A 25301-nucleotide genomic window follows, 5' to 3' on the forward strand; every position below is an offset into this window, starting at 1 on the left:
TGTTAAGTAGAATTAGAACATCCATTTAAAAATGTTTTGTAGACAAACTAACCTTTTTGGAGTGATGGGCCAGTCTGAGTACTCTGTGGCTTACCTTGTATGGCGTGAGCTAACACCTCATCTAACCTAGTTGAATCCCTTCTCAGAACTCTTCCCTGATCTTCTGAACAGCCCATGTGTGCAGAATGCCCCACAAGATTGGATTTGTAGTGGTCAGCTCTTCTGGACATGAAGATGGCTTCAGTGCTCGGGAACTAATGATCCACGCACCGACTGTCAGTGGCTGGAGGTCACCAAAGTAAGGCTGGCCTGAGGGGCAGTGCTGAGAGCACATCTCTGGGTCTGAATACCTGGTAGGGTTGGTGCCTCTCGATCTAAAAACACGAAATGCATTTCTAGTCGGGTACATGGTGTATTTCAGTGAAAACTAAATTAAAATCACTAAAATTAAAGTGCATTTTCCTCTTGGAATGTCTGAGGGGACCCAGTAAGTAGGACCCCCTCCCCCCATGCCTGACCTCCCGGGAACTAGAAAAGTCAAACAGGTAGGGTAGAGAGGCGCTTGCTGGAGCTGTAGGTGTCAGGTAAGCAGGACCCCTCCTCTGTGCCTGAGCTCTGGGAGACTGGAAGAGTCAAGCAGAGAGGATAGAGCAGAACCTGCTGGAGCTGACAGTGTCGAACTTCCTGGTCCATTCCCTCCCAGGCATGCTGTCCCCACTGAGGAGTGCAGGTTCATGCTCCTAGCCACACCCTCTTTTCTCCCGAGCTCCCCATTTCTGTTCTGCTTCCCTCCAGTTGTTAAGGGCAAAGCTTCCACTCTCTGCCTTCTGCATTTCCCTCTGCAGAGATCTTAGCTGTGTCTGCCCTGCAAGTCAAATCCATGAAGCTCATAGGTTCGTAAGTAGACACACAGAGCTACTTTGTAACAGTGATTATGCAAGTCACCCCAGCATGGTACTTTTGTAGTTGGCGTGGTTTTCCTTTAAACTCTTAATTGTATCCATGTTAGTACCATGCTTCCAGAGGATACCAAAGGAAAGGGTTGTGTACCTCAACCACCGGATAGAGTCACACAAGGTTTGGCCCAGGAGTCTCCTGATTTACCTGAGGTCAAATGTGTTGGAGGAGTCAAGAGAAAGTATCCCCAAGTGTCACCAAGATGGACAAAGGGTCCTGTCAGGAGTGGTTCAGAAAGCTTGCTCAGGGTTCTGGTGGAACTGGGTACAGGGTGCTACTTATGGGATGGGGGAAGTTCCTGCCATGTCTTTCTCAGAGCCTTGGGATCCAGGCTTCAAATCTCCAGAGCTGATGACCGCAGCCTGCATAGTCTCAGTTTTCAGAGTTTTTTTTCCACATTTATTAATGTGCATGTCCTTGCATGTCTCTCAATGTGTGTGGATATCGGAGGTCTGAAGCACGATTAATAAGAACTCAGAGAGAAATTGGGCTTCAACCTGAAGATCCGAAAAGCAAAGCAGTCAGCCACTTGCTCTTACCTCAACCTCAGTCAGAAATGGTAGTCCTGCCTCCAGAATCTCAGAAGGAGACTATGTCTGAGAGCTGTCTCCTCCCGTTTTATAATCCTCTCTAGGGCTGGGATTAAAGGCGTGCACCACTGAGATTAAAGGCATGCACTGCCTGGTTTCTATGGCAACTATTGTGACTACTAGGATTAAAGATGTGTGTCACCACTACCTGGTCTGTGAAGCTGACCAGTGTGGCTGTTCTACTCTGATCTTCAGGCAGGCTTTATTTATCAGAACACAAATGAAATGCCACTGCAGAGGTCAACTTGAAGGACTCAGTTCTTTATCATCGTGTGGATTCCAGGGATTGGCAGCAGGCACCTTCACCCACTGAGCTGTTGTTATTCAAGACAAAGCAGTCTGTCCCTGTCAATGTATTTTATAAGTGTGTGGTTCAGTGGGAGAGCACTTACCCTGAGTTGAAGTCAGAACTGGGAGGTGAGCACAGGGCTGATGTGTTAGTGGCACCCAGGCTCACTGTGCTCCACCTGGTCGGGGGAAATGGCTCTACTCTTGAAGAACCTCAAAGGAGCCTCACCGTGTTGATGGGTTTTCTTAGTGGGATGTGGAAGAAGGACCTGGACAGCAGTGATAACACGTGAGCACGCGTGCACACACGGGTCACCAGGCAATGATGTTGAGACCTGTGAAGGGAGGGGCCTTCCCTGACTGCCCTGTTCTTCAGAGCTCCCTTTGTTCCACGTGCCCACAGTGCCTGCTGGCTAGCGTGTGTCAGTGCTGAGTCACGGCTGTGCCTGGCTGTGTAGGTTCCTTGCTGACAGAAGCAGTGCTCTAGCCAAGTCTTGCTTGGTGGTCATGCAGTGTGTAGCTCTCAGCTCAGCCTGCGCCTGGAAGTGCCATGCTGTTTGTTGACAGCCTGTGTGTTGTAAGCAGATGCTTCGCTTAAGGACTCAGGTTCCTGTGGGGAAACCTTTGGCTCTGTCTGGCCTACTGGTACAGTCCCAGAAGAATGGCTGATTTATCTCCTGATTAACCTGAAGGCCACTGTAGCCTTTAGTCTTAGCAGCCTGAAGTTAGGTTTACAGGTGGCCAGCAGAGCCAGTCAGCCTTAGGTCCAGGCTTTGGAAGGGAGGGGCAGCACAGTCTTCTAGTCAGGTAGATGCTACCCCACATCCAGAATGCCGCGCCTCACACTCCCCTGCCTGGAAGCAGGCCGACAGGAAACTACAGACGTTTCTCAGAAACCCAAGGCTGTGTTTGCTTTCAGATTCTGCCAGTTTCCACAAGAGATTGTTCTCCAGATGGTGGAGAGGTGTCGGATAAGGAAACTGCAGCTTCTTGCTCACCAGTACATGATCTCCAGTAAGGTTGAGTTCTACATCAGTGAAAGCTTGCCTGAGTACCTGGTGCCGTACCAAGCAGAGCGCTTCCGCAGACTGGGGTGAGAATGAGACTCGGTGCACGGGGTGCCCTCAACCCGACAGCTTTGTGGACAGTTCATCAGGTGTGACTTTCCTTCCAGCTATGTCTCTCTGTGTGACAACGAAAAGACAGGCTGCAAAGCCAGGGAACTCAAGTCTGTTTACGTGGATGCTGTGGGGCAGTTTCTTAAGCTGATCTTTCACCAAAACCACACCAACAAGTACAACATATATAATCAGGTAAGGTGTGTGTGTGTGTGTGTGTGTGTCTTTGTCCTGTCACCACAGCACACCCCATACCCTCTACCCCCTCACCACACACCTCCATGAGCAGACTGCTCAGGTGTCCTCGTACCTGCACACTCCTCGGAGCAGTTGTGTGAGCAGCTGTTGCTCTCTGAAGCCAGACTCTCCCATATGTTAACTCTGGCATGTAGTCATGGGGCACACAAGAGCCTCTGATTGGACCAGACTCAGATGAAAGAGAGTACCAGAATGGTTCCTGAGGTTTGCGCTTCAGTTGCATGCAGTAGCTTGACACCGCTGTGGTAAAATTGCTTCCACAGTTCCTACCTCGTATTTTCAGGTGTGTGTGACAGCGTGTGTGACTTTGACTGGCAGCTGTTCTGGCAGAATCAAGCAGATAACCTGTCTGAACTGTCCATGGCCAGGGAAGCCGCTTGCCCGCCACTGCTCTAGCTGCTCCAACGGCTCTGCTGTCTTTTTTTTTCTCCTTCCTTCCTTCCTTCTTTCCTTCCTTCCTTCCTTCCTTAAAATTTAATCAATTATTTATTTACTTGCCATCCCAACCTCAGTTTCTCCTCCCTCCTCTCCTTCATTCCCTCCCTCCATCTCCCCTCCACCCCTGTCCCCCAGTCCACTCCTCTATTTCTGCTCCGGAAGGGGAAGGCCTCCCATGGGTATCAGCAAAGCGTGGCATATGGAGTTGCGGTAGGACTAAGATGCCTTTGTACTAAGGCTGGGCAAGGCAACCCAGTATGAGGAATATGTTCCCAAAAGCCAGCCAAAGCGCTGGGGACAGCCTGTGTAGCCCAGCGCTAGGGACAGGCTCTGTAGCTCAGCACAGCGCTAGGGACAGGCTGTGTAGCTCAGTGGTAGAGTGTTTGGTAGAACTCAATCCCACCCTGACAAAGGAGATCTGGTGTGCCCAGAACAATCTTGTTTGCACACACATTTGTACCCCTTGCTGCCTTTCCAAGAGCAGTAGGAGAAAGCTAACAGGTCACATTGTTGTGGCAGGTGAATGAGTTGTGAGATGCTCAGCTGCTAGGAACTGGTTAGGAACCTGGACCACAGTGATGGGTGGGAAGGAGAGCGACTTCCTGCCAAGGCGAGAGGTGAAGCACTGGGTTAGCTGGGCTGTGTCAATTTACTTTCTTTTCCTTGTCTGGGGTAATGTGGGTGGAGACCTCTTATTGAGAGACTACTAAAAGTCTAGGTTAGCGGTTACTGTTTTAGAAACCTATAAGCCATAGCAGCTTGGTTGAGCATGAGAAGAGCAGTGGTTGTTATCTGTTGAGCACATCACAGTTCTCTACATCAGCGTGACCCTTACTGTCATCGCACACCCTCCTACCTGATAACAACACGGGCAAGATATGGTTCAAGGGCTTAAGGCATCTCAAACACTTCAAACTTGATTTCTGCTGATTTAACTATTTCTTAGGTGGCTTTGGTTGCGATAAATATCATTGGAGACCCTGCAGATTTTGGTGATGAAAGCAATATTGTAAGTATGAGAAGTTTAGTTCCTAAGGTAAAGGGAATTTCTGTGGGAGGAGGAATCACTAATTCTCATCACACACATGCACACACACACATGTATCAATTAAGAAGGCCTCAAAACTTTCCTCAAGGATTTTAGCTGCCTGTCCAGAAAACTAGGGCCACTGAGTCTTACTGGCACCTCTCTGTTAAACAGTTGTAAAATTAATGTTTGTTTTGTCCTTTTTTTTGCTGAGAGTCTAAGAAGATGTTTTGTCCCCAAAGACCTCTAGAGAGAAGCTGATTGACCATTACCTTGGCCACAGTCCCCACAATGAGGACCCAGCCCTAGAAGGAACCTTTGCCGGGTAAGACCTTTCCCCCATTCCTTCACAAGACAGCTCATAACACCTTGGTCATTCTGGAGGATTTGGGTCTCCATGAGGCTTAGGTCAGGTGAGAGCAGGAGGCCACTGGTCGGGTTGTCTCATATCCATGCCGAGATTAAGGTGACTGCATATCTTGCACGCCTGCACTGCTGCCGTTCAGAGATGCTTCAGTTCTGAGTGTTCAGGTGTTAGCACGGGTGCCTGAGAACAGTGATGCAGCTGCCCACCATGCCTCAGCTCTCAGGGTGTGCTCAGAGAGAGCCAGTGCACCCTCAGCTCTCAGGGTGTGCTCAGAGAGAGCCAGTGCACCCTCAGCTCTCAGGGTGTGCTCAGAGAGAGCCAGTGCACCCTCAGCTCTCAGGGTGTGCTCAGAGAGAGCCAGTGCACCCTCAGCTCTCAGGGTGTGCTCAGAGAGAGCCAGTGCACCCTCAGCTCTCAGGGTGTGCTCAGAGAGAGCCAGTGCACCCTCAGCTGTGTCACCGCTAGTCAGCTCCTTCCTGGTAGCCACCCCTTGGTTTCTGCCTCCCCAAAGCCTGAGCCCACACAGCAGCCACAGCAGCAATGGCAGGCTCCAGCAGAGCTTCCAGCTTCGGTGGTAGGGCAGGCTGTGCCTGGCCTGACCTGTCTGGCCCCAGGATTCTGTGGAGTTGAGTGTCGGTGCTGAGACTCATGGTGTGAGAACCTGACCTTCCCTGGGGTGCTGCATAAGAGTGAGTGTGCTCCTGCCCTGCAAATTCTGACTATGGCAACATGGAACTTTTTTTTCCTTTTTTCTGGTGAGGTTTTTAAAAATAAAACCTTTATATTATTTCTGTGACATCGTGGCCAAGTGATGTAGAGTTGCAAGCATAGTGTTGAGAGTTAATAATGTGGCATGCTGGGCAGCATGTCTGTTATATCAACCCTAACACTACTTGACGGAAGGAATGGCCAGAGCCGCTGCAGCTGTCCCTCACAGTCACTGGGCTGCCAGGCAAAGGGCATGGAGTGGCAGAAAGGAACCTGGGGATTTTTAAATGTGGTGTGTGCCCAAGTCCCACTTGAACTTATTATTATTAAAGTTTTCCAACTAAAGTCTTTGTGACAAATAATATCTAATTCAACTTTACCTCTATGTAAAATACCCAGGTCACAGCTTGTATTTGGCTTACTTGATGCAGCCCGTGCAGCTGCTGTGAGACCCTGAGCTGGTCCTGAGTCTGCAGTGGTCCCAGCAATGCTATTGCTGTACTTTGTGACCACAGAGTGAAGCTCATCACTGCCATGCTGTAAATTTTAAGAATAGTGGCATAATCACGTGGTCATGGATGCTAAGTTTATCTGTGGTTTGGCCTGACATACAGCTCGGTCAAGCACCAGGAGCAAGAGCCCCAGATAGTTGATGGCTGCAGCCTGACCAGCCGAGGCTGTACTCCCTCACATAGGGGACCTTCTCACCTGTGTGTGCAGCACGAGCTCTGGAATCTCCTGACCTGGGGTCGTCTTCTCTCCTCAGGAGATCTGACTACATCTCTCCACTCGATGACTTGGCCTTTGACATGTACCAAGACCCCGAAGTTGCACAGATCATTCGCAGGCTGGATGAAAAGAAACGGGATGCTGTCAAGAAGGAGCGCTATGATCATGCAAAGAAACTGAAGCAAGCGATCGCTGACTTGCAGAAGGTCGGTGAGCGCCTGGGGCGCTTCGAGGTGGAGAAGCGCTGCGCAGTGGAGAAGGAAGACTATGACCTGGCCAAAGAGAAGAAGCAGCAGATGGCACGCTACCGTGCCCAGGTGTACGAACAGCTGGAGCTGCACGGCCTCCTGCAGGGCGAGCCAGAGGTCAGAATGGGCCACAGGGTAGGGGCAAGTGGGAGAGAGTGAAGGGCTAACCAGAGTTGTGCTCGGGCTCTGTGAATGTGTGGGCTAAAGCAGCTGCTCCGTGCCATGTGCAGTCAGCAGGTTTCTGCTGGGATGGGATCTTCTAGAGTTCACGTAGAAGATGACGAGAGGGAGCCCAGGGCTGGAAGATCAAGGCACTGTCACTTTTCAGGGACCCCTCCAGCCCAGTCACCATATTGTATGGAGTGTGGTCCCTACGCCACATGCCCTCAGGTGTAAACCCCCTGAGTAGTCTGAGTGGAGACAGACTTCTAGCAAGATCCATAACCTTACGGTTCATCAGGCAAATGCTGAATGCAGATGGGGGCAGGTTTGGTGTGCATACAGATGCCAGTTCTCACCAGTCCCACCCTCCAGGCTGCTGGTCTCAGACTGGTACTGCCGGCTCTATATCTACCTCTGCCTTCCTGGCAAGTAAAACATAGATCAGTGAGAATCACAGTGTGCCATCCATCAGCCCTGCCTGTTTGGATTGTGAAGAGTCACCTAACCAGCTGTGAACAGCATAGGCCAGTTCTGAACCCAGAGTCCTGCCCGAGTGCCACCTGCCTACCGTTGTGCTTCTAGCACAAGTATGTTTGTGATCATGCCCAAGCACGCATGCTCAGGCTGTCAGTTATTTGGGGCTGCTGTGATCTGTGCTGTAACTGTGGCAGAGACAGCTGAGGTGATGCCATGGTCCCGTGACTAACCAGTAGGCCATTATGTGCTCAGCACAGCTTCCTTCAGATGGCCTGCAGTGGCATGGCCCCTTGTCCTTCAGATGATCTGCAGTGGTCATGGCCCCTTGTCCTTCAGATGATCTGCAGTGGTCATGGCCCCTTGTCCTTCAGATGATCTGCAGTGGTCATGGCCCCTTGTCCTTCAGGTGGCCTGTGGTGGTCATGGCCCCTTGTTCTTCAGATGACCTGCAGTGGTCATGGCCCCTTGTCCTTCAGATGACCTGCAGTGGTCATGGCCCCTTGTCCTTCAGATGATCTGCAGTGGTCATGGCCCCTTGTCCTTCAGATGACCTGCAGTGGTCATGGCCCCTTGTCCTTCAGATGATCTGCAGTGGTCATGGCCCCTTGTTTTTCAGATGATCTGTAGTGGTCATGGCCCCTTGTCCTTCAGATGATCTGCAGTGGTCATGGCCCCTTGTTTTTCAGATGATCTGCAGTGGTCATGGCCCCTTGTCCTTCAGATGATCTGCAGTGGTCATGGCCCCTTGTCCTTCAGATGGCCTGCAATGGTCATGGTCCCTTGTCCATCTTTCCTCCAGATGCAGAGGCCCTTCGCTTTGCCCCTCCAGCCCCTTGCATCTCCCAGCAGTCCCCAGCACTGGAAGGCAGTGTCCTCACTGCCGCGCACAGAAGAGCTGGAAACAGAAGGCACATTTGCAGGCCCTGCCCTCCAGGAAAAGCCCTTGGCATATCCCTCGGCATCATCTCCTCGACATTCAGCAGTGGACCGGTCCCCACCTGCCGCAGGCCCTGTACCTAGGAGCCATGTAAGTTACTCCACGCCAGCTTGACTACTACCAGCTGCATCACTGAGGACCTGGGTTGGACTGGGTCCTAATCCCAAGGCATAGGTACGTGCCTGCCTCCATGGCCAGCCCTCCTCTCTGAGTCCAGAAGGGACTGGGGTGCCGGCTAGAGCAGAGCCCAAGCAAGCATAGTCCATTGGCCACGCCCTTGAGAGGCACAGCTGTCACCTGGCCTGTCGGGCCCTCTGGGTCTGCCATGTCGTCTGTGGGCTCACAAAGTCTTTACATCTACTTCAAGCATTGCTTCAAGGAATAAGAGAGCATGTGTAAAATGCCCATTCCTGGAGCGCTCAAGAAGCTGAGGCAGGATTGCTGCCAGGTTAGCTTGGACTACATAGCAAAGACCAGGACATCCAAGGCAATAGAGTGAGATCCTGTCTCAAAATAAATGGGTAAATTCCCTATTCATACTTTTCCAGATGACACCTCAGTCATGTACCTGTGGTCACCATGCCTCTTAAAACAGCTTGGTAACAAGAAACCTGAGTCAAGCTGGGCTTTTTATTGACTGTTCTAGCTGGGAACACAGTAGGTCCTGCAGGTTTCAGGACTAGTTTGACTTGGGAGCTCAGTATTGTCATTAGCAACCTGATTTCTGTTGTCAGTTATAATAAAGCCCCACACTAGCCCAGAATGGAGTACAATAAAGTCCTCTTTATCTGGGGGTCGACTCACAGACCATCAGTCTTGTACATGAGTGGGGCACAGGAGCCGAATCCAGCAGCCAAGGGGCCGCACACATTTTATATCTGTATATATAGTGTATTTGACCATGCCCCAAGTGGGCCAGTATCTTAAAGGCTGTTGGCTGAAGGAGTTCCCACAGCACATTTCCTCCCATCACGTGACTCCCCGGCTCCTTGTCTCTGGGCTGCCTGCTGTCACGGCCCATGGGTCCTCACTTCAGTCAGCTGGACCAACTTAGCCATGCACTCCAGCCTCTGCAGCAGCTGCGAGAGCAGAGCAGATCCCTGTGCTGACCCTGTGGCCTAGCCTTCCCTGTGTCTCGGGTTCACACGGTGATTTTACACATGTGTGCACTCACCGTGGCCTAGCCTTCCCTGTGTCTCGGGTTCATACGGTGATTTTACACATGTGTGCACTCACCGTGGCCTAGCCTTCCCTGTGTCTCGGGTTCACACGGTGATTTTACACATGTGTGCACTCACCGTGGCCTAGCCTTCCCTGTGTCTCGGGTTCACACGGTGATTTTACACATGTGTGCACTCACCGTGGCCTAGCCTTCCCTGTGTCTCGGGTTCACACGGTGATTTTACACATGTGTGCACTCACCGTGGCCTAGCCTTCCCTGTGTCTCAGGTTCACACAGTGATTTTACACATGTGTGCGCTCACCGTGGCCTAGCCTTCCCTGTGTCTCGGGTTCACACGGTGATTTTACACATGTGTGCGCTCACCGTGGCCTAGCCTTCCCTGTGTCTCGGGTTCACACGGTAATTTTACACATGTGTGCACTCACCCACTCTCAGCACCGTGTGCTCCCTCTCCGCTCTCACCCTGCTGTGTCCTTGCCTCTTCAATTCTGACTGAATGGGGCTCTGAGGGCAGAAGGTCCATCTTCCCTGCTGTGTGGGCACCAAGAGCAGTGCCTGGTGATTTAGGTGCTGAGGACTGAAGGCTGGGTTGGCAGCTGCCTCACCAAGGAACACCACAGAGGAGGCTTGTTACAGCTTCCCTCACTGGGCCCCAGAGGAGAAGCATGTTTATTGCTCTATGCAATGCAGTAAGAGTATGTCAACAGACACTAGTCTGAAAAATAATGGGATGACCCTTCCTCCTGTCCTCTGTGTCAGCCGAACTGGAGTGGCTGCAGGTGACTAGTGTGTGTCTGAGCTGACTTCTGAGGTGGCAGTGCTGCTGCTCCATGTCTGGGTGAGTCTGACAGGAATGGAAGGCTTCATCAATTTTTTCCAGTTACAGCCCACTTGTAGGAATATTCTAACCTGGTGCTTAGCAGACTGACTCCTTTAGAGCTCTCGCCCAGCAGTCTGTGAGGAGACACCCCAGCAGAGCACCCACCCCCAGCACTCTGCTCACCTCTGCACACCTCCAGGTGGACGCCGTGCCCTACGATGAACGGCCTCTTCCCATTACTCGGAAGCAACTGGGGGAAGCATCCACCGAGCCCGAAGTGAAAGACGCAGACAGCAGTGACGTCCGGAGACGGGGTGTCTCAGGGGAACCAGAGCCCTTGACAGAGAAGGCCTTGAGAGAAGCCAGTTCTGCCATTGACATCTTAGGCGAACCCTTGGTAAAAATCAAAACCAAGTTACGCATGTGTATGGCATGCAAGTGTGCAGATACATGCAGACACAGAGCACACCAGCATAGGGAGAGAAGGGGAAACAGACACAGAGCACACCAGCATAGGGAGAGAAGGGGAAACAGACACAGAGCACACCAGCATAGGGAGAGAAGGGGAAACAGACACAGAGCACACCAGCATAGGGAGAGAAGGGGAAACAGACACAGAGCACACCAGCATAGGGAGAGAAGGGGAAACAGACACAGAGCACACCAGCATAGGGAGAGAAGGGGAAACAGACACAGAGCACACCAGCATAGGGAGAGAGGGGAAACAGACACAGAGCACACCAGCATAGGGAGAGAGGGGAAACAGACACAGAGCACACCAGCATAGGGAGAGAGGGGAAACAGACACAGAGCACACCAGCATAGGGAGAGAAGGGGAAACAGACACAGAGCACACCAGCATAGGGAGAGAAGGGGAAACAGACACAGAGCACACCAGCATAGGGAGAGAAGGGGAAACAGACACAGAGCACACCAGCATAGGGAGAGAGGGGAAAATTGCTGCAGGGGTTTTGCTTTGTTTAACGTGTGTGTCCTAACCCTAACCGTGTGTGTGTGTGTGTGTGTGTGTGTGTGTGTGTGTACATCCTGCCGTTCACATGTGGAGGTCTCAGGTCTTAATTTCCCCCCAGTGTAGCCAAGCTCTCCCCCTCAATTCTGCAGAGGGCTTCCTCCTACAGAAGAGTTTTGAAGTGCAGGATGGCAGTTGGGATGGCTGTGTGGGGCTGGACAGTCTGCCTCCTGAGCTGAGACAGGACTGCTGTTGGCTGGCAGGTGGCTGGGGCCTATTCTAAGACGTGGTCCTGCCGGGAAGATGCCCTGCTGGCGCTGTACCAGAAGCTGATGGAGATGCCTGTTGGAACCCAGAAGGAGGATTTGAAAAACATGCTGAGAGCATCTGTCTTTCTCATCAGAAGAGCCATAAAGGACATCGTGACCTCAGTAAGTCCCTCTGCCTCCTGTCCCCAGGTCATTGACATAACTGTGACTTAGCTTTCAGTGAGACCAGGAATGAGGGTTCTCCAGTAAGAGGCACATCCTAGCTCCAGGACAATGGCAGATGGGAGATGCCATGCTTCCTGGGCACGTCTCTGCTCCACACAGCCCCTGTTTCCACACAGAGTTCAGCAGGTGTGCTTAGTGCTCTCCTTCTCGTGAGAGTGAGGGGCCAATGAGCTGAGTTCCTTTTTGTAGCTCCGGACAGGCTTTAGATTGAGTGTTCAGAAATGAAAAGTGGAGAGGCTCGGTGTCTCTCAGGAGTGCTGAGCTGGCATCACGTGGTCAGGAGGGTCAAGTGGGGGGGCCACAGTGAGCAGGGCCCCGGGTGTGGGGTGCTGTACTTGGAAGCAATTTGTAGTATGAGGTTCACATTTGTTGGTCTCCTGTTTCCTCCTGAACTCCCACCACAATGGCTGATGTGTCTGACCTCGTTTCTTCAGGTCTTTCAGGCCGCGTTGAAGTTGGTGAAAATGATAATTACCCAGTACATTCCCAAGCACAAGCTGAGCAAACTGGAGACGACGCACTGTGTAGAGAGGACCGTTCCCCTTTTACTCGCCAGAACCGGAGATTCCTCTGCTCGCCTCCGTGTCATGGCTCTGAATTTCATTCAGGTCTGAACTTCCCCATCACCTTCCTGTGATTGTCTGACTCTGCCTCACAGGGTTCTCTACTGCTGATCCTCAGACAGCTGCCGTGATGCTCCCTGGTGCTAGGAGGAATGAGCTCTGTCTACACCAGCTTGTGTTGTTGTTTTGAGACAGCCTCATTCTGTAATGCAGGCTGGACTTGAACTCACCATGTAGTCCAGGCTGGCTCCTTGAGACTCAGTGATCTTCCTGCCCTAACTTTCCAAGTGCTCAGATTGCAAGCATGACTCAAGCCCAGCTTATCGGAGATAAAAATAAAGATTATATAAAGCTAGGGAGATGATTCAGCAGTTAGAGCAGTTGCTGATTCACAGATACAATCCTTTGAACCCACATAAACACAGGGTGAGCATGGAGCAAGCTGCCTAGCAAGACTACCCATGTCGGCAGTCTCTGGGTTTAATTAAGAGACCCTTCCTCAAATAAGATGGACTAGGTATGGACGAAGATTCCTGAAATCAACTCAAGCCTCCACATGTACCTACACACATGCTGGTATACATAGATACTCACACACATGCCATTCACATGAACAAAGAAAGGGCCGGAGCAATGGCTCAGTGGGTAAAAGCCGCCTGTCACCAAGCCTGACAACCTGAGTTTACTCCCTGAGATGGACTCACAGGGTTGAAGGAAAGAACTCCAGCAAACTGTCTTTTGCCCTCCACTCTCCCTCTGTGGTGTGCTCACACCCACACACATGCCGAGATCAGAGGAACAGGGTGCAGTCACTTAGAGGGCTGCTAACAAAAATGAAAAGGAAACCCAGTCCTGTGTGAGTCCGTCCTCACCCTTTCGCCAAGCACACTTACTCTGTCCTCAGTGTGAAAGTCTCACGTCATACCTGGGCAAGCGTTTAGAAAGTGCTGTGAAAGTATTGGCTTTATTTAAGTTAGCTGATGAGCGCATCTAGTTCAGGAAGCTGTTTTGTTTTGCTTTGCTTTGCTTATTATGAGACATGGTCTCATGTAGCCCTGGCTCAGCTGGTACTGTGCGTAGCCAAGAGTAACCCGGAACTAGATATGGTGCTCCCGGCTCGGCCTCCTAAGCTCTGGGGTTTGTACAGGTGTGCACTGCCCAGCAGAGTTTGGGATCCTAAAGCTCCGTATCTGGACTGGAGAAAACCTAAGAACTCCTTAAAATTTGATGCAAGTTTTATGACATAGAACATCTGTCTTAGGGCTCTTGTCATTCATCAAGATGTGAGGAATCCCAGACTTGGTTTATTAAGAAACTTATTTTCAGGGAAAGCAATTATGGAAAAAAAATAAGCACACCTTTGATCCCAGCACCTGGGAGGCAGAGGTCCGTGGATCTCTGAGTTCAAGGCTAGCCTGGTCTACAGAGTGAGTTCCAGGACAGCCGGGACTGACACACAGAGAAACACTGTCTCATGAAAAGAACAAAAAACAGAAGTGCTGCCATGTGCTTGTAGCACAGAGCTTGGCAGGGTGTCACCGTAAAAAGATACGTCAGCCCTTGAAAGACAAAGGCAGGAGGATTTCATGAGTCTCAGCACAAATGAAAATGTGTATTGCTTCATTTCTTTTCTATGTGTGAAGTCGGTTTGGTTTTTGTTTTCCTGAAGAGACAGGGTCTGCCATGTCACCCAGGTCGCCTCCTTCTGGGCACAGGTGTTCCTCCTACTGATCAGCCTTCCCACAGCCAGAACTGCAGGAGTGTGCCACCACACTCAGCTCACGTTCAATATTTTTTTAAGACAGTTTTGCCATATAGCCATGCTACCCTCAACGCACAGGTCCCCTGCCCCAACATCCCTTTTGCTAGTGCCCCAGGAGTGTGCCTCTCTGCCTGGCTTTTCCTGTTAGTTTCTGGGTGGTCTAAAGCTCCCTCACTAGGGCTGAAGAGACAGCTCTGTGAAGAGTGCTTACTGCTCTTTCCGAGGACTGCAGTTAGGTTCCCAGAACCCATGTGTGGTTTCTCACACCGTCCTGTGACTCCAGCTCACAGAATCTAGCGCCCTCTTGTGGTCTCCACCTACACTCCTGTGGCATATACACACAGACACAGCACAAGTGCACACGTAGACACACTCACATGAATAAAAATAAACTTTCAAAGTTGCCAGGTTACCTGTCTCTGAGCCTTCATGATCAGGCCCACTTGTCATTTCAGGAACCTCTTGTCCTGGCCTCTGGAGGCCATATTTACTGTGCCTTTGTCCTTTGTATCTGAGCTATCACTCATCACTCATGGCCCAAATACAAAGAGAGACTGTGACTACATACTGAGCACAGTATAGCAAGTTCAAGGAGACTAAGCATCATAGTGAGACCCTGTCACCCAACAATGGAAGCAATAGATAGGACTTTCTTCTGGCCCACCAGTGATCACATTACTAGAGAATCATTGACACTTGATGCTGAAATTCTATCTCTAAGCCTAATCTTTTCCCACATTTTACATTCAGAAAATAGTTTTATTGAGGTTGAGAAATTCCAAGAACAGAAGCCTTCAGGTTTTCAGTTTGTTTTCAACGTTCTCCTGACTCTCATGTTGATCTCTTCTGCTTCAGATCTGTGGTTCTACCCCCTCCCTAACTTGTTTCCAAGAAACCCCAGCTCCCATTCATAATTCTCGTGTGGCTTGTCACTGTCCCTTCACTTCCCTGTTTGTTCCCTCGGGTGTTCAATGTGACAGTCATGCTAAGTTGTACTGAATTACCTCTAGCTTTTTACCTGTAATAATTAACAAATCATGCTATGTTTTGTAGGAAATGGCCTTGTTTAAGGAGGTGAAATCTCTCCAACTCATTCCATCCTACTTAGTACAGCCACTGAAACCCAATGCTTCCACTCATCTGGCAATGAGCCAGGTGGACCTTCTGGCCCGGCTGCTGAGAGACCTTGGCACTGGGAACTCAGGCTTCACCGTGGACAGTGTGATGAAGGTGAGCCAGCCTCATGCAACAGGATATTGGTCACAGCTTAGGGCAGGGCTATCCAATCAGTGACTGAGCCAGGGAGCATGTGGGAGCAGTCACTATCCAAAGTGGGGAGCAAATCATGAGAGTCATTCTTTGGGGAGTTGACTGAATGCTCACCTGGCAAGCATAGACCCCCAGGTTCAATCTGCAACACTGCATACACCAGGCTTTACACTCGTGCAATCCCGGCACGGAGGAGGTAGAGGCAGGAGAATCACGAGGTCAGGATTATCATTGGCTGCACGGTGAGTTTGAGACCAGCCTGGGCTACATAATATTCTGTCTCAAAAAACCTGAAAAACAAAAAAAAAACTTATTTGCTTAAGAATACATCAGAGAATATAAACAAACCATCCCTACCTTGGTCTCCGGCCTGAATCATTGCCAGACACTTGTTTCATGACTGAACCTCGCTGTCCATAGTACAAGACACCCCTAGTGTATGTGACCCAAGACTGGGGTGAAACAAAATAAACCAGTGGGGCATTGATGGCTGCCGTCACATTCAGCGCCCCCTGATGATATGAAAGAAAGGAAGAAGGGTACGGGGTGACTGCAAGACTGGGTGAGCAGGACCGGGGTGGCTGTGCAGTGTAGACCCAGTGCAGAGGCCGGGAGACTCGGCAGCAGGGTGGACCAGAATCTCTGATGTAAGAGTAGAGGAAACACAGACGCAGTGTGAGAGCCAGATGGTGACAGCGCACAGCCAGGTCTAGGTAGAGCCTAAGAGTGGGACTCAGGCTCTTCAGAAATGTGGGGGGTGGGAGGCCCAGGGTCCAGAGCCACTGGGGAGGCATTGACCTGGGTATGACAGCACCAGGGTGCAGTGAAAACGAAAGTCATAGGCAGAGGTTTTCAGCCTTCCAAATGCTGGGACCCTTTAATACAGCTCTTCATGTTGTGACCCAACCATAACATTATTTTTGTTGCTACTTCATAACTAATTTTGCTGCTGTTAGGAATCATAATGTAGATGTCTGTGTTTTCCGATGGTCATTTGGGGGTTGGGAACCACTGACACAAGGTGAGTGAGCTCAGGGTGTGGAAAGCATGGTGTTGAGCACTGCTGGAGCAGAAGACACAGTGTGCATGTGGAGATAACCAGGTTGAGGCCAGCCTGGGCTGCATAGATGAGACTGTCATAGATAGACAGACAGACAGAGCGAGCAGAAAGCACAACGTGCGTGTGGAGGTCAGAGGATAATTTGTAAGAGTCATGTTCTCTTTCCACTCTGGTTCCCAAGGCCAGGACTCAGGCAGTCAGGCTGGGTGGCAGGTACCTTTACTGGCTGAGCCATCTCGCCAGTATTTTTGGTGGTCTGATCGATTACGGTTCTAGGGAAAGAACACATGGATATGTTAGACCAGTGCTCTTAACACTAGCTGCATCCCAGCACCCTGCTCATGATGCCAAAACAACAAACTGCACAGACACTGCTGTGCGCAGACACTGCGCAAAGTGACAGCCTGCCGGCAGCAGCACGTGTCAGCTGCCGATAAATGGGAACCTGCAGGCAGGGGAAGAAAACAGCCCAGGCAGACAGACAGACAAAAGTCCCAAAGGCGCCACCCACTTCATCCCTGTTTGGAGTGTTTCCCAGTAGGAAGTGTGTGGATGCAAATTAAGGAGGGCTTCCCAGTGCACCAGTGGTGCTAGACTCCAGTGGGTTGTGTCACATGTGGAAGAGAACTCTGGGTGTGTGGCCCCCTCTGCTCTTGTCTTTATTTTCCAAGTCTCTGTGGTATACCTGGGTCTCTCTTGTGCTGGGAGAAGTTAACTTTGTTATTAGAAAATCAGTAGCAGAGCCGGGTGATGGTGGCGCACGCCTTTAATCCCAGCACTTGGCAGGCAGAGGCAGGCGGATCTCTGTGAGTTCGAGACCAGCCTGGTCTACAGAGCTAGTTCCAGGACAGGCTCCAAAGCCACAGAGAAACCCTGTTTCGAAAAACCAAAAAAAGAAAAAAGAAAATCAGTAGCAGAGCTGAGACTGCTTTCTTTGCAGTTTGCACTGAGTGCCCTGGAGCACAAGGTATATGAGGTGCGAGAGACAGCAGTCAGAATCATCCTGGACTTGTACAGACAGCACCCAGCCCTCACCCTGGAGCACCTTCCCCCGGAAGACAGCAGCACACGCAGGAACCTGCTCTACAAAGCCATTTTTGAGGGAATCGCTAAGATAGACGGCAGGCTGACGGAGGCTGAAGTCAGGGTGAGTGCCTCACGGATTGATGAAACTGCAGTCTGGGTTGAAGAAGTAACCTGGACCACGGACCAGCCATGCTGACTCATACCTATGGTCTCAGCATTGGGAGGCTGAGCTGAGAGGATTGCTGTGAATACAGGACAGGCTGGGTTGAGGAGAGAGAGAGAGAGAGAGAGAGAGAGAGAGAGAGAGAGAACAGTGCTACCTGAGATGTGAATAAACGGCCAGTTTCTTTCTAGGAGCCCATATGGACAAGCACAGTCTTGTAAGAAGCATACCCCTGAGCGAGGCCCTGGCCTGTCTGTGCCCTGCCTGTAAGACCACTGTTTCCTGTCTAGGAAGAGCGGGATCAGTGCTGTACAAACCTTTAGTAAATTACCGAAGAATTTCCTTTTAATACGAGTTACAGTCATGTCCAAATTAGATGCTTCAGTTTGTCTCCCAATGTCTGAAGCTACCCTAAGAACTCAGTTTCTCAAGTCAGCCTAGATTTAAAGGCTCAGTAAAGCTAGAGTTAGAGGGGCTGGGGTTGAGAAGTCTGCCTTTAGGGGAATTTATTTGTTTAGGAAGAACAGATTGGATCAGAGTTGGGAAAGTTCCTCTAATGGGGAAAATGTTTTTTTTTAACCAGGCCCAGAAAAGAGCAGCCACTAAAGAAGCAGAAAAGCAGAAGAAGGAAGAGGTGAAGGTTCTGCAGGGCCAGTTGGCAGCGCTGAGAGAGACCCAGGCCGGAGCCCAGGTCAGAACGCCAGCACCTTCCACCTGAGTGTGTGGGGTGCCACGGCGATGCAGATGGTGCCTTGGCAGGGGCACAGATAAAAGAGGGCCTGCCCCAGGCCTTTGGTGCCCATGTCAGTAGTTAGCCAGCTCCACTGCTGCTCTGAGGCTTGGGGGGAGCATCCTCCTGCCTGTTCTCAAGTTAACCTGAGTTCAGTCTCCCTGAGAACCACGTGGTAGGACTGACTCCATAAAGTGGTCCTCTGACCTCTTCACTTTGCACCATGGTATGCATACAGCCGCCCCCATACACGCGTACACACAAAGTAAAGTAATTTTGAAACTGTAGGAGGGCAGAGGAGTTAAGGAGGGCCACAGTCCCAGATGAAGGCTCAGTCTTACCAGGTGTACTTGGAGCCTGCCTCCAAGCTGCTTGTGCCTGTGGCCACAGCTACTACACAAACCCAAGGATGCTGTGGAGAGGGCAGAGGTCTACACGCTACTGTCCACACAAATGGGAAAGAACAAAGAGAGAATCAGAAAACACATCTACAAATACATTTGCCCAAGAAGGGCTGGAGGTCCCTAGACCTTCCCACCAAAGGCCAAAGTGAGAGGAACAGTAAGGAAAGGAGAAGTGGTGGGGCAGGAGCTGGCCGCTTCCTTCCCCTGCCTCCTCTACCACTGTAGCACTATGGCAGTCACCACTGGGGGGTAGGGAGGACGGGCAGTCATGCTGTGTTTTTCCCACTGGTTCACAAGTGTGATGAACGAGAGGCTCACTCCAGGTCACACGCTAGCTAGGACATGACCAGGGCCCTGCTGCCCATCATACCTGTGCTGGGGCTGATGATCACTTGGCTCCTAGGAATGACAGTCACCTGTGGAGGAGATTGGTAGCCTTGGTATTTGTGTGTCTATGGAATGGTGGAGCTAAGGGGCTTAAAGAGAGCAGGAGAAAATGTTGGAGTTGTTTTGTTCTTGTTTTTAGCACTGAGTCCCACAGTTGTAGCTAAGGCTGCCCTAGAACTCATTCAGTAGCACAGACTGGCCTCAAATTTGTGATCCTCTTGCTTCTGCTTAAGAAGTGCCAACATCACAAGTGTTCACCACCAGGTTTGGCTTGAAAAGATTGCTGATAACTCTTTCATAGTTTTGTGGAGCCCAGTGCCTATAATTACAGCACTAAAGAGGCTGAGGCAGGAGGATTGCAATGTTGCGGCCAGATGAGACTGTTACAGATAGATAGATGGATGGATGGATGGACGGACAGACAGACAGACAGATAGACAGGAAGGACTGTCCTGAACGAATGAATAGAAAAGCATGAATTCTGTTATTCTTTGATAGAAATATCAAACAAAACCTAGCCATGCACTTTGAGGACAGTGCATCCTGGGTAGACTAACTCACAGCTGCAGTTCACTCTGACCGTTGCTGTCTGTGTCCTAGGAGAAGGAGAATGACGGCGTGAAGCTCAGAAATCAAGGTGAGCGAATTCCAACCAAGACACCGCAACACTGACCTCACTTCCTTTGTCGAGCATGGTTATGCATTCCTTTAATCCCAGCCCTCGGAGACTGGAGGATTTCTTGTGGGTTTGATGCCAGCCTGGGCTACAAAACAAGTTTCAAGCCAGCCAGGGCTGCATAGTGAGGCTGTGTCAAAACAAAATAAAATCACTTCCTCTAGCAGGCCTGGTGTCAGACATCTGAGCCCTGTGAATGGCAGATGAAGCAGGAGGATGGCAAATGCCTTAGTTACTTTTCTGTTGTGATAAGATGTCAATAACGAAGGCACCTTATAAAAGAAAAACTTTATTTGGGGCTTGCAGTTTCAGAAGGTGAGCCATGACCACGCTGGCAGGAGCATGACTGCAGGCAGCCAGGCATGGTGCTGGAGCAGTAGCTGAGAGCTCACATCTGATCCACGGGCACCAGAGAGAGGGACAGATGCTGGGAATGACATGGGCTTTTGAAACATCAAAGCTTGCCACCAATGACACACCTCCTCCAACAGGCTACACCTCTTAATCCTTCCCAAACAGTTCCGCCACCTGGGGACACGTGTTCAGACATGAGCCTGTGGGGGCCGTGCTCACTTAGAGCACTGCAGCAAGTCTGCAGCTACTCCAAGCTGCCTCGCAAGGCCTTGGCCACAAACCTGAGGCTGCAGCTGTAGCTCATGGTGCCAGTGCTTGCCTGGGATGTGCAAGGCCTCGATTTGGCTCCTAGCACTGAAGAAAAGGAAAGAAAGCTGCTTCTCTTGATTCTGCAACCCCAACTGGAGCTTACTTTGTGCTTGGACACCAAACTGACAGTTTCATAAATTACTATTTTTTGCTGAAACTTTAAACATTTCAACCAAACATTACTTAGATTGTGCTTTTTTAATCTCCTCAGACCCTCAAGGAAGGAAAGCTGCCCCACCAGATGCTCCGGAAATCCCAGATAACCATTATTTGGATAAGTGAGTGACGCTGCTTGTGTCTGTGACATGGGGGCTCTCAAGGGGAATAGTCTGCCTGTAGAGCACCAGGCCTTTCAGGACAGGAGGGGCCTAGCGAGTTCTGAGTCTAATGCATTGGGGGTTGAGTGGTCATGGTAGCCAGAGCAAAGCCTTCACTTCTGCCTTTTCTAATTCATTGTAGTCTGTGCATCTTTTGTGGGGAGAGGAATGAATCTTTCACAGAAGAGGGCCTGGACCTCCACTACTGGAAACACTGCCTCATGCTGACAAGATGCGACCACTGCAGGCAGGTCAGGTGCTGGGCATGGGCCATGGCCACTCACAGGTGACCACTGCAGGACAGGTGCTGGGCACTAAGACACCAAGGTTTTGAGAAAAAGACCAAAGCATGGGTAGCCCCGATCTTTGAAGCTTGAGAGGGAAGTCATGAAGAGAGCAGAGAAGTCTGTGCTGTGACCCAGAGTGACTGACTGTGTCAGCCACTCTCTACCACCTGCAACTCAGTCTGTCCCTGTCCCCCTTTGACAACATTTACAGCATTTGTTGCTTGGCCTTCCTGTAAGTGGAATCCTGTTGTGTGGGCCCACGCTCTCCTGTGTCCATTGCCTGTTGCTATGTATGTGTTTTGCATAGACCATGATTGATTCTTACCCTGACTGCTTCAGTTTGGGACTGCTGGGAATAGCTTTACTGTTGGAATTCTCATGTTTCATTACTCCTGGAACACACAAACATTCATTGTCCCTGGCTAGGACACTAATTAGGATCCTCTAAGTCCAACTTACCAGGAAGTTTATTAGCTACTTATGGCTCGTGGGCATTGTGTGGCCCTCCATCTCCAGCAAGTAGCCAGGTGATATGCACTACTGTGGCCTGCTTCCAGTCCTGTCCCTAGTGTGCTGCCTGAAGGCATGTTATTATATGCTCCAGCTGAGTGTGTTTTCAGGACCTCCAGCTATACAAGACAAGAACAGGCACACTGAGATTCTCCTGCACATGCTCCAACCTTAGATGGTTGGGCCGCAGTTGCAAATGCCTCTTGTTTCCCATAACAGGCAATGCAGCAGCTTGTCCAACACTCTTCCTTGGCTCTATTGTATCTATAGTCAGGCTCTGATTTGCTGTGTGGGTTTTCCTAGGGAGATATACAGAACATTTGTTCACCTCCATAACAGGGTACAGCTGACAAAAGCCATGTCAGTGGAGTGCCATCCTCAGTGAACCTTCCACTTCCTGTGTGCTGCAGCTGAGGGGCAGGATCAGGAATGGTGGGTGGAATCTCAGGAGGGCTGCAGTTCCATCCCTTACCATGTATCAGGCTATCGGTGTATTGTTTTGCATAATTTTATTGCCATAACTATGGGTTCAAGATCAGCATAGCAATCTCTGCTCTACAATGGCCATGGTCGAGTTAATTATGGAGTCTCAATGTGACCACAGCACTGGCCACATGCCTAGCCTGGTCCTGTTGATGGGCCATAGTGCAGCACTAGGCCATATGTCCAATCATGGTCCTGTGGATGTGACCACAGGGCAACTCTGGGCCACATGTCTAGCCGGGTCCTGTTGGACAGGCTTTTTCTACTGAACTAGTGCCCAGAGGTACAGAGTCCCGGCCACCTTACAGCTCACAGCAATGAGAAAGAGGGCACCTCTGTTCTCACATGCTACATGCTGCCTGTGACTGAGGCGGGCACCATTTGTCTACTGGTCATTGGCCTCCGTTGCTAGGTGTCTTTTTATTGTCATCTTCTACATCTGGGTATAGCCCTCGGTCTCATTCTTGGCCGCGTCTCTTGGATGGGCCGCCAGCCGACAAATGATGGCAAAGACCCTGTTAATTATGAGAGCTTGGTCCTTGGCTCAGGCTTGTTGCGCCAGCTCTTATAACTTACATTAGCCCATATTTTTATTAATCTACATTCTACCACATGGCTTCTGCTGCTATTACAAACAATGCTGCTATGAACGTAGTAGAGCATATACTTGTGTTGTATGTTGGGGCCTCTCTTGGGTATATTCCCAAGAGTGGTATTGCTGGGTCCAGGTGTAGGTTGATCCCGAATTTCCTGAGAAACCGCCACACTGCTTTCCAGAGTGGTTGCACAAGTTTGCATTCCCACCAGCAATGGATGAGCATACCCCTTTCTCCACAACCTCTCCAGCAAAGGCTATCATTGGTGTTTTTTATTTTAGCCATTCTGACAGGTGTAAGATGGTATCTTAAAGTTGTCTTGATTTGCATTTCCCTGATGCTAAGGAAGTTGAGCATGACCTTAAGTGTCTTTTGGCCATTTGAACTTCTTCTGTTGAGAATTCTCTGTTCAGTGTGTTCAACTTGTTCTGCATTTCAATGGTGTCTCCTGCATTCCTTGATTGCCTCCTCTTCCTCTCTCTGTCCAGAAGTCCCACCTCTACCTCCTGCCTAGCTATTGGCTGGTCAGTTTCTTATTACACCAATCACAGCAATACGTCTTCACACAGTGTGCAAATATCCTCAATATTTCTCCCTTTTGTCTAAATAAAAAGGAAAGATTGCCGGGCATTGGTGGCGCACGCCTTTAATCCCAGCACTCGGGAGGCAGAGGCAGGCGGATCTCTGTGAGTTCGAGACCAGCCTGGTCTACAGAGCTAGTTCCAGGACAGGCTCCAAAGCCACAGAGAAACCCTGTCTCGAAAAACCAAAAAAATAAAAAAATAAAAAAAATAAATAAATAAAAAGGAAAGATTTTAACTCTAATACAGTAAAACTATTTGGCAAATTTGGAAAGATTATTTTATTATGTATTCTATCTTGATGAATCCAAGGTTTTATACCTAAGCTCTTTTTTTTTTTTTAATTGGTTTTTCAAGGCAGGGTTTCTCTGTAACTTTGGATCTTTGGAGCCTGTCCTGGAACTCACTCTGTAGACCAGACTGGCCTCAAACTCACAGAGATCCATCTGCCTCTTCCTCCTGAGTGCTGGAATTAAAGGTGTGTGCCACTATCACCCAGCCCTAAATCATTTTTTATCATAATTTATATTGCCATCCTAAAAATATCCTTTTACGTTTTAGACCTTAAAATGTTTTTATAGATAAACAACTTAGGTTTATATGTCTCTCAACCTTTATAAGCTTGACATCACTTATATGAGTGTCTTTTCTGAATTTGGTAACAAAACCATAACTTTAACTGTCTCATCTTCAACCCCATCAGAGACCCGAGACGGATATAATATTACCTGAGTAAACAGGAAGTGCAGAGCAAGCAACTTCTAAAATTGTAGAAATGACAAAACAGCTGACTTCCTGGACAGTCAACAGAGTTTCCTCCACAGTATTGGGGCATTACGTCTTCAGGCTTCGAATATTCCACAGGCTTTTCTGTGAAGCAGGAATTTTGAAGGACTGTCCTACTGTGTCTTGACAAAGTTCAGCAGTCACTCTTTTGTGTCCTGCTTGTCCAATTTGGACAGTATACTGTCAGCAGTCAAGGCAAGGGCAGTTTCTTGCCTAAATGGCTAGCTTTACCCCAATGAAAGCAAACTCCATATTGAGGTTCTTCAATGTCTGTCGTCATTTTTTGGAGTAAAATGGTGCTGCCAGGAGCAGATGTGTCTCACTATCACGAAAAGTTTTATGCTATTAAAAACATCTTAAATGCCATATCCTGTAGGTCTCTGAAGTATTTGAAGACCATCTATCTAAAATATCTGTTTGACCTTGAAAACATACCTAACATGGCTACAAGTTTGACTGTTATAGATGACTAACTACTAACCTACATTTTCTTAATTGTCCTAAACAATTTGTAATAATAGCTTTTAAGGACTAGAGATTTACATTGCATTTTAAAATGAGCTGCATAGGTACAATACCTTACACAAGAGTAGGAACACATATACATTATATTAAAATAAAAATAACTTTAAATTTGTTTCAGTATACAAAAATCCTTACCGATGTAAACTACTTAAGACTAGTAGTTGCTTTTTTTTTACTTTAGAAGTAGATTCAATAATTTTCCCTTCTATCCTATCATTCCTATATCCCCCTTTTTCTTTTCAAAATGAGATCCATGAGTATAATCTCTTTTGCTCAATTTTTTTTCTTGACCATGATCAACAACAATTTGTAACCAATTCCCCTAAATGATGATAAACATCCTTAACCTTCCAGAAGACCAAAAACCATTCACCCCACCTCTTGGGGATGCAGGTGTTAGGTTTTCTAGACTGCTTCCAGTGTCTGGGGTGATGGTACCTACAGGGGATCCTGATAAAATTGGGATAATGGTCAAGTCCTAGGAGAGCTAGCTATATTATTTTTTGTTTAGTTTCTGTGTGATGGGAAAGTGCAGGGAAAGTCCTGGCTGGAGTAGTCTGTGAGACTGGACCATCTTAGTTTAGCTAGCAGCTTTGAAGTTGTTCTGGATGCAGAACTTTGAGGAAATTCTGAGAGACTGGATCAGCTGGGCTACTTGACTTCATTGGTGTCTGATCATTTTTTTCTGAAAACACAGACTTTTAAAGGTAGCATACATATCAGCATTAACACAAGAGCAGAA

At 49.4% G+C, this 25301-nt stretch overlaps 1 protein-coding gene across 4 annotated transcripts in view; it reads left to right on the top strand.

The window, feature by feature from the left end:
• Positions 1–25301, top strand: part of LOC121443526 (centrosomal protein of 104 kDa) — a 35793-nt gene that overhangs the window by 4271 nt on the left and 6221 nt on the right. For 2 of the 4 annotated variants that reach the window (XM_041645278.1, XM_041645280.1), the window contains exons 2-17: positions 147–298; positions 2755–2928; positions 3010–3148; positions 4596–4658; positions 4919–5001; positions 6518–6845; positions 8167–8394; positions 10507–10704; positions 11541–11708; positions 12206–12379; positions 15150–15326; positions 17366–17572; positions 18198–18305; positions 19736–19772; positions 20686–20752; positions 20934–21042. In XM_041645278.1, the coding sequence (XP_041501212.1) occupies positions 186–298; positions 2755–2928; positions 3010–3148; positions 4596–4658; positions 4919–5001; positions 6518–6845; positions 8167–8394; positions 10507–10704; positions 11541–11708; positions 12206–12379; positions 15150–15326; positions 17366–17572; positions 18198–18305; positions 19736–19772; positions 20686–20752; positions 20934–21042 (2373 nt within the window). In that variant the 5' untranslated portion in view covers positions 147–185. The remainder of the gene's footprint in view (positions 1–146; positions 299–2754; positions 2929–3009; positions 3149–4595; positions 4659–4918; positions 5002–6517; positions 6846–8166; positions 8395–10506; positions 10705–11540; positions 11709–12205; positions 12380–15149; positions 15327–17365; positions 17573–18197; positions 18306–19735; positions 19773–20685; positions 20753–20933; positions 21043–25301) is intronic. The other 2 variants (XM_041645279.1, XM_041645281.1) reach the window with 2 other exon arrangements.

Source organism: Microtus oregoni, unplaced genomic scaffold (assembly GCF_018167655.1).
Source record: "Microtus oregoni isolate MIOR12 unplaced genomic scaffold, Mior012 000109F_ref0000275, whole genome shotgun sequence".
Classification (NCBI taxonomy): Eukaryota; Metazoa; Chordata; class Mammalia; order Rodentia; family Cricetidae; genus Microtus; species Microtus oregoni.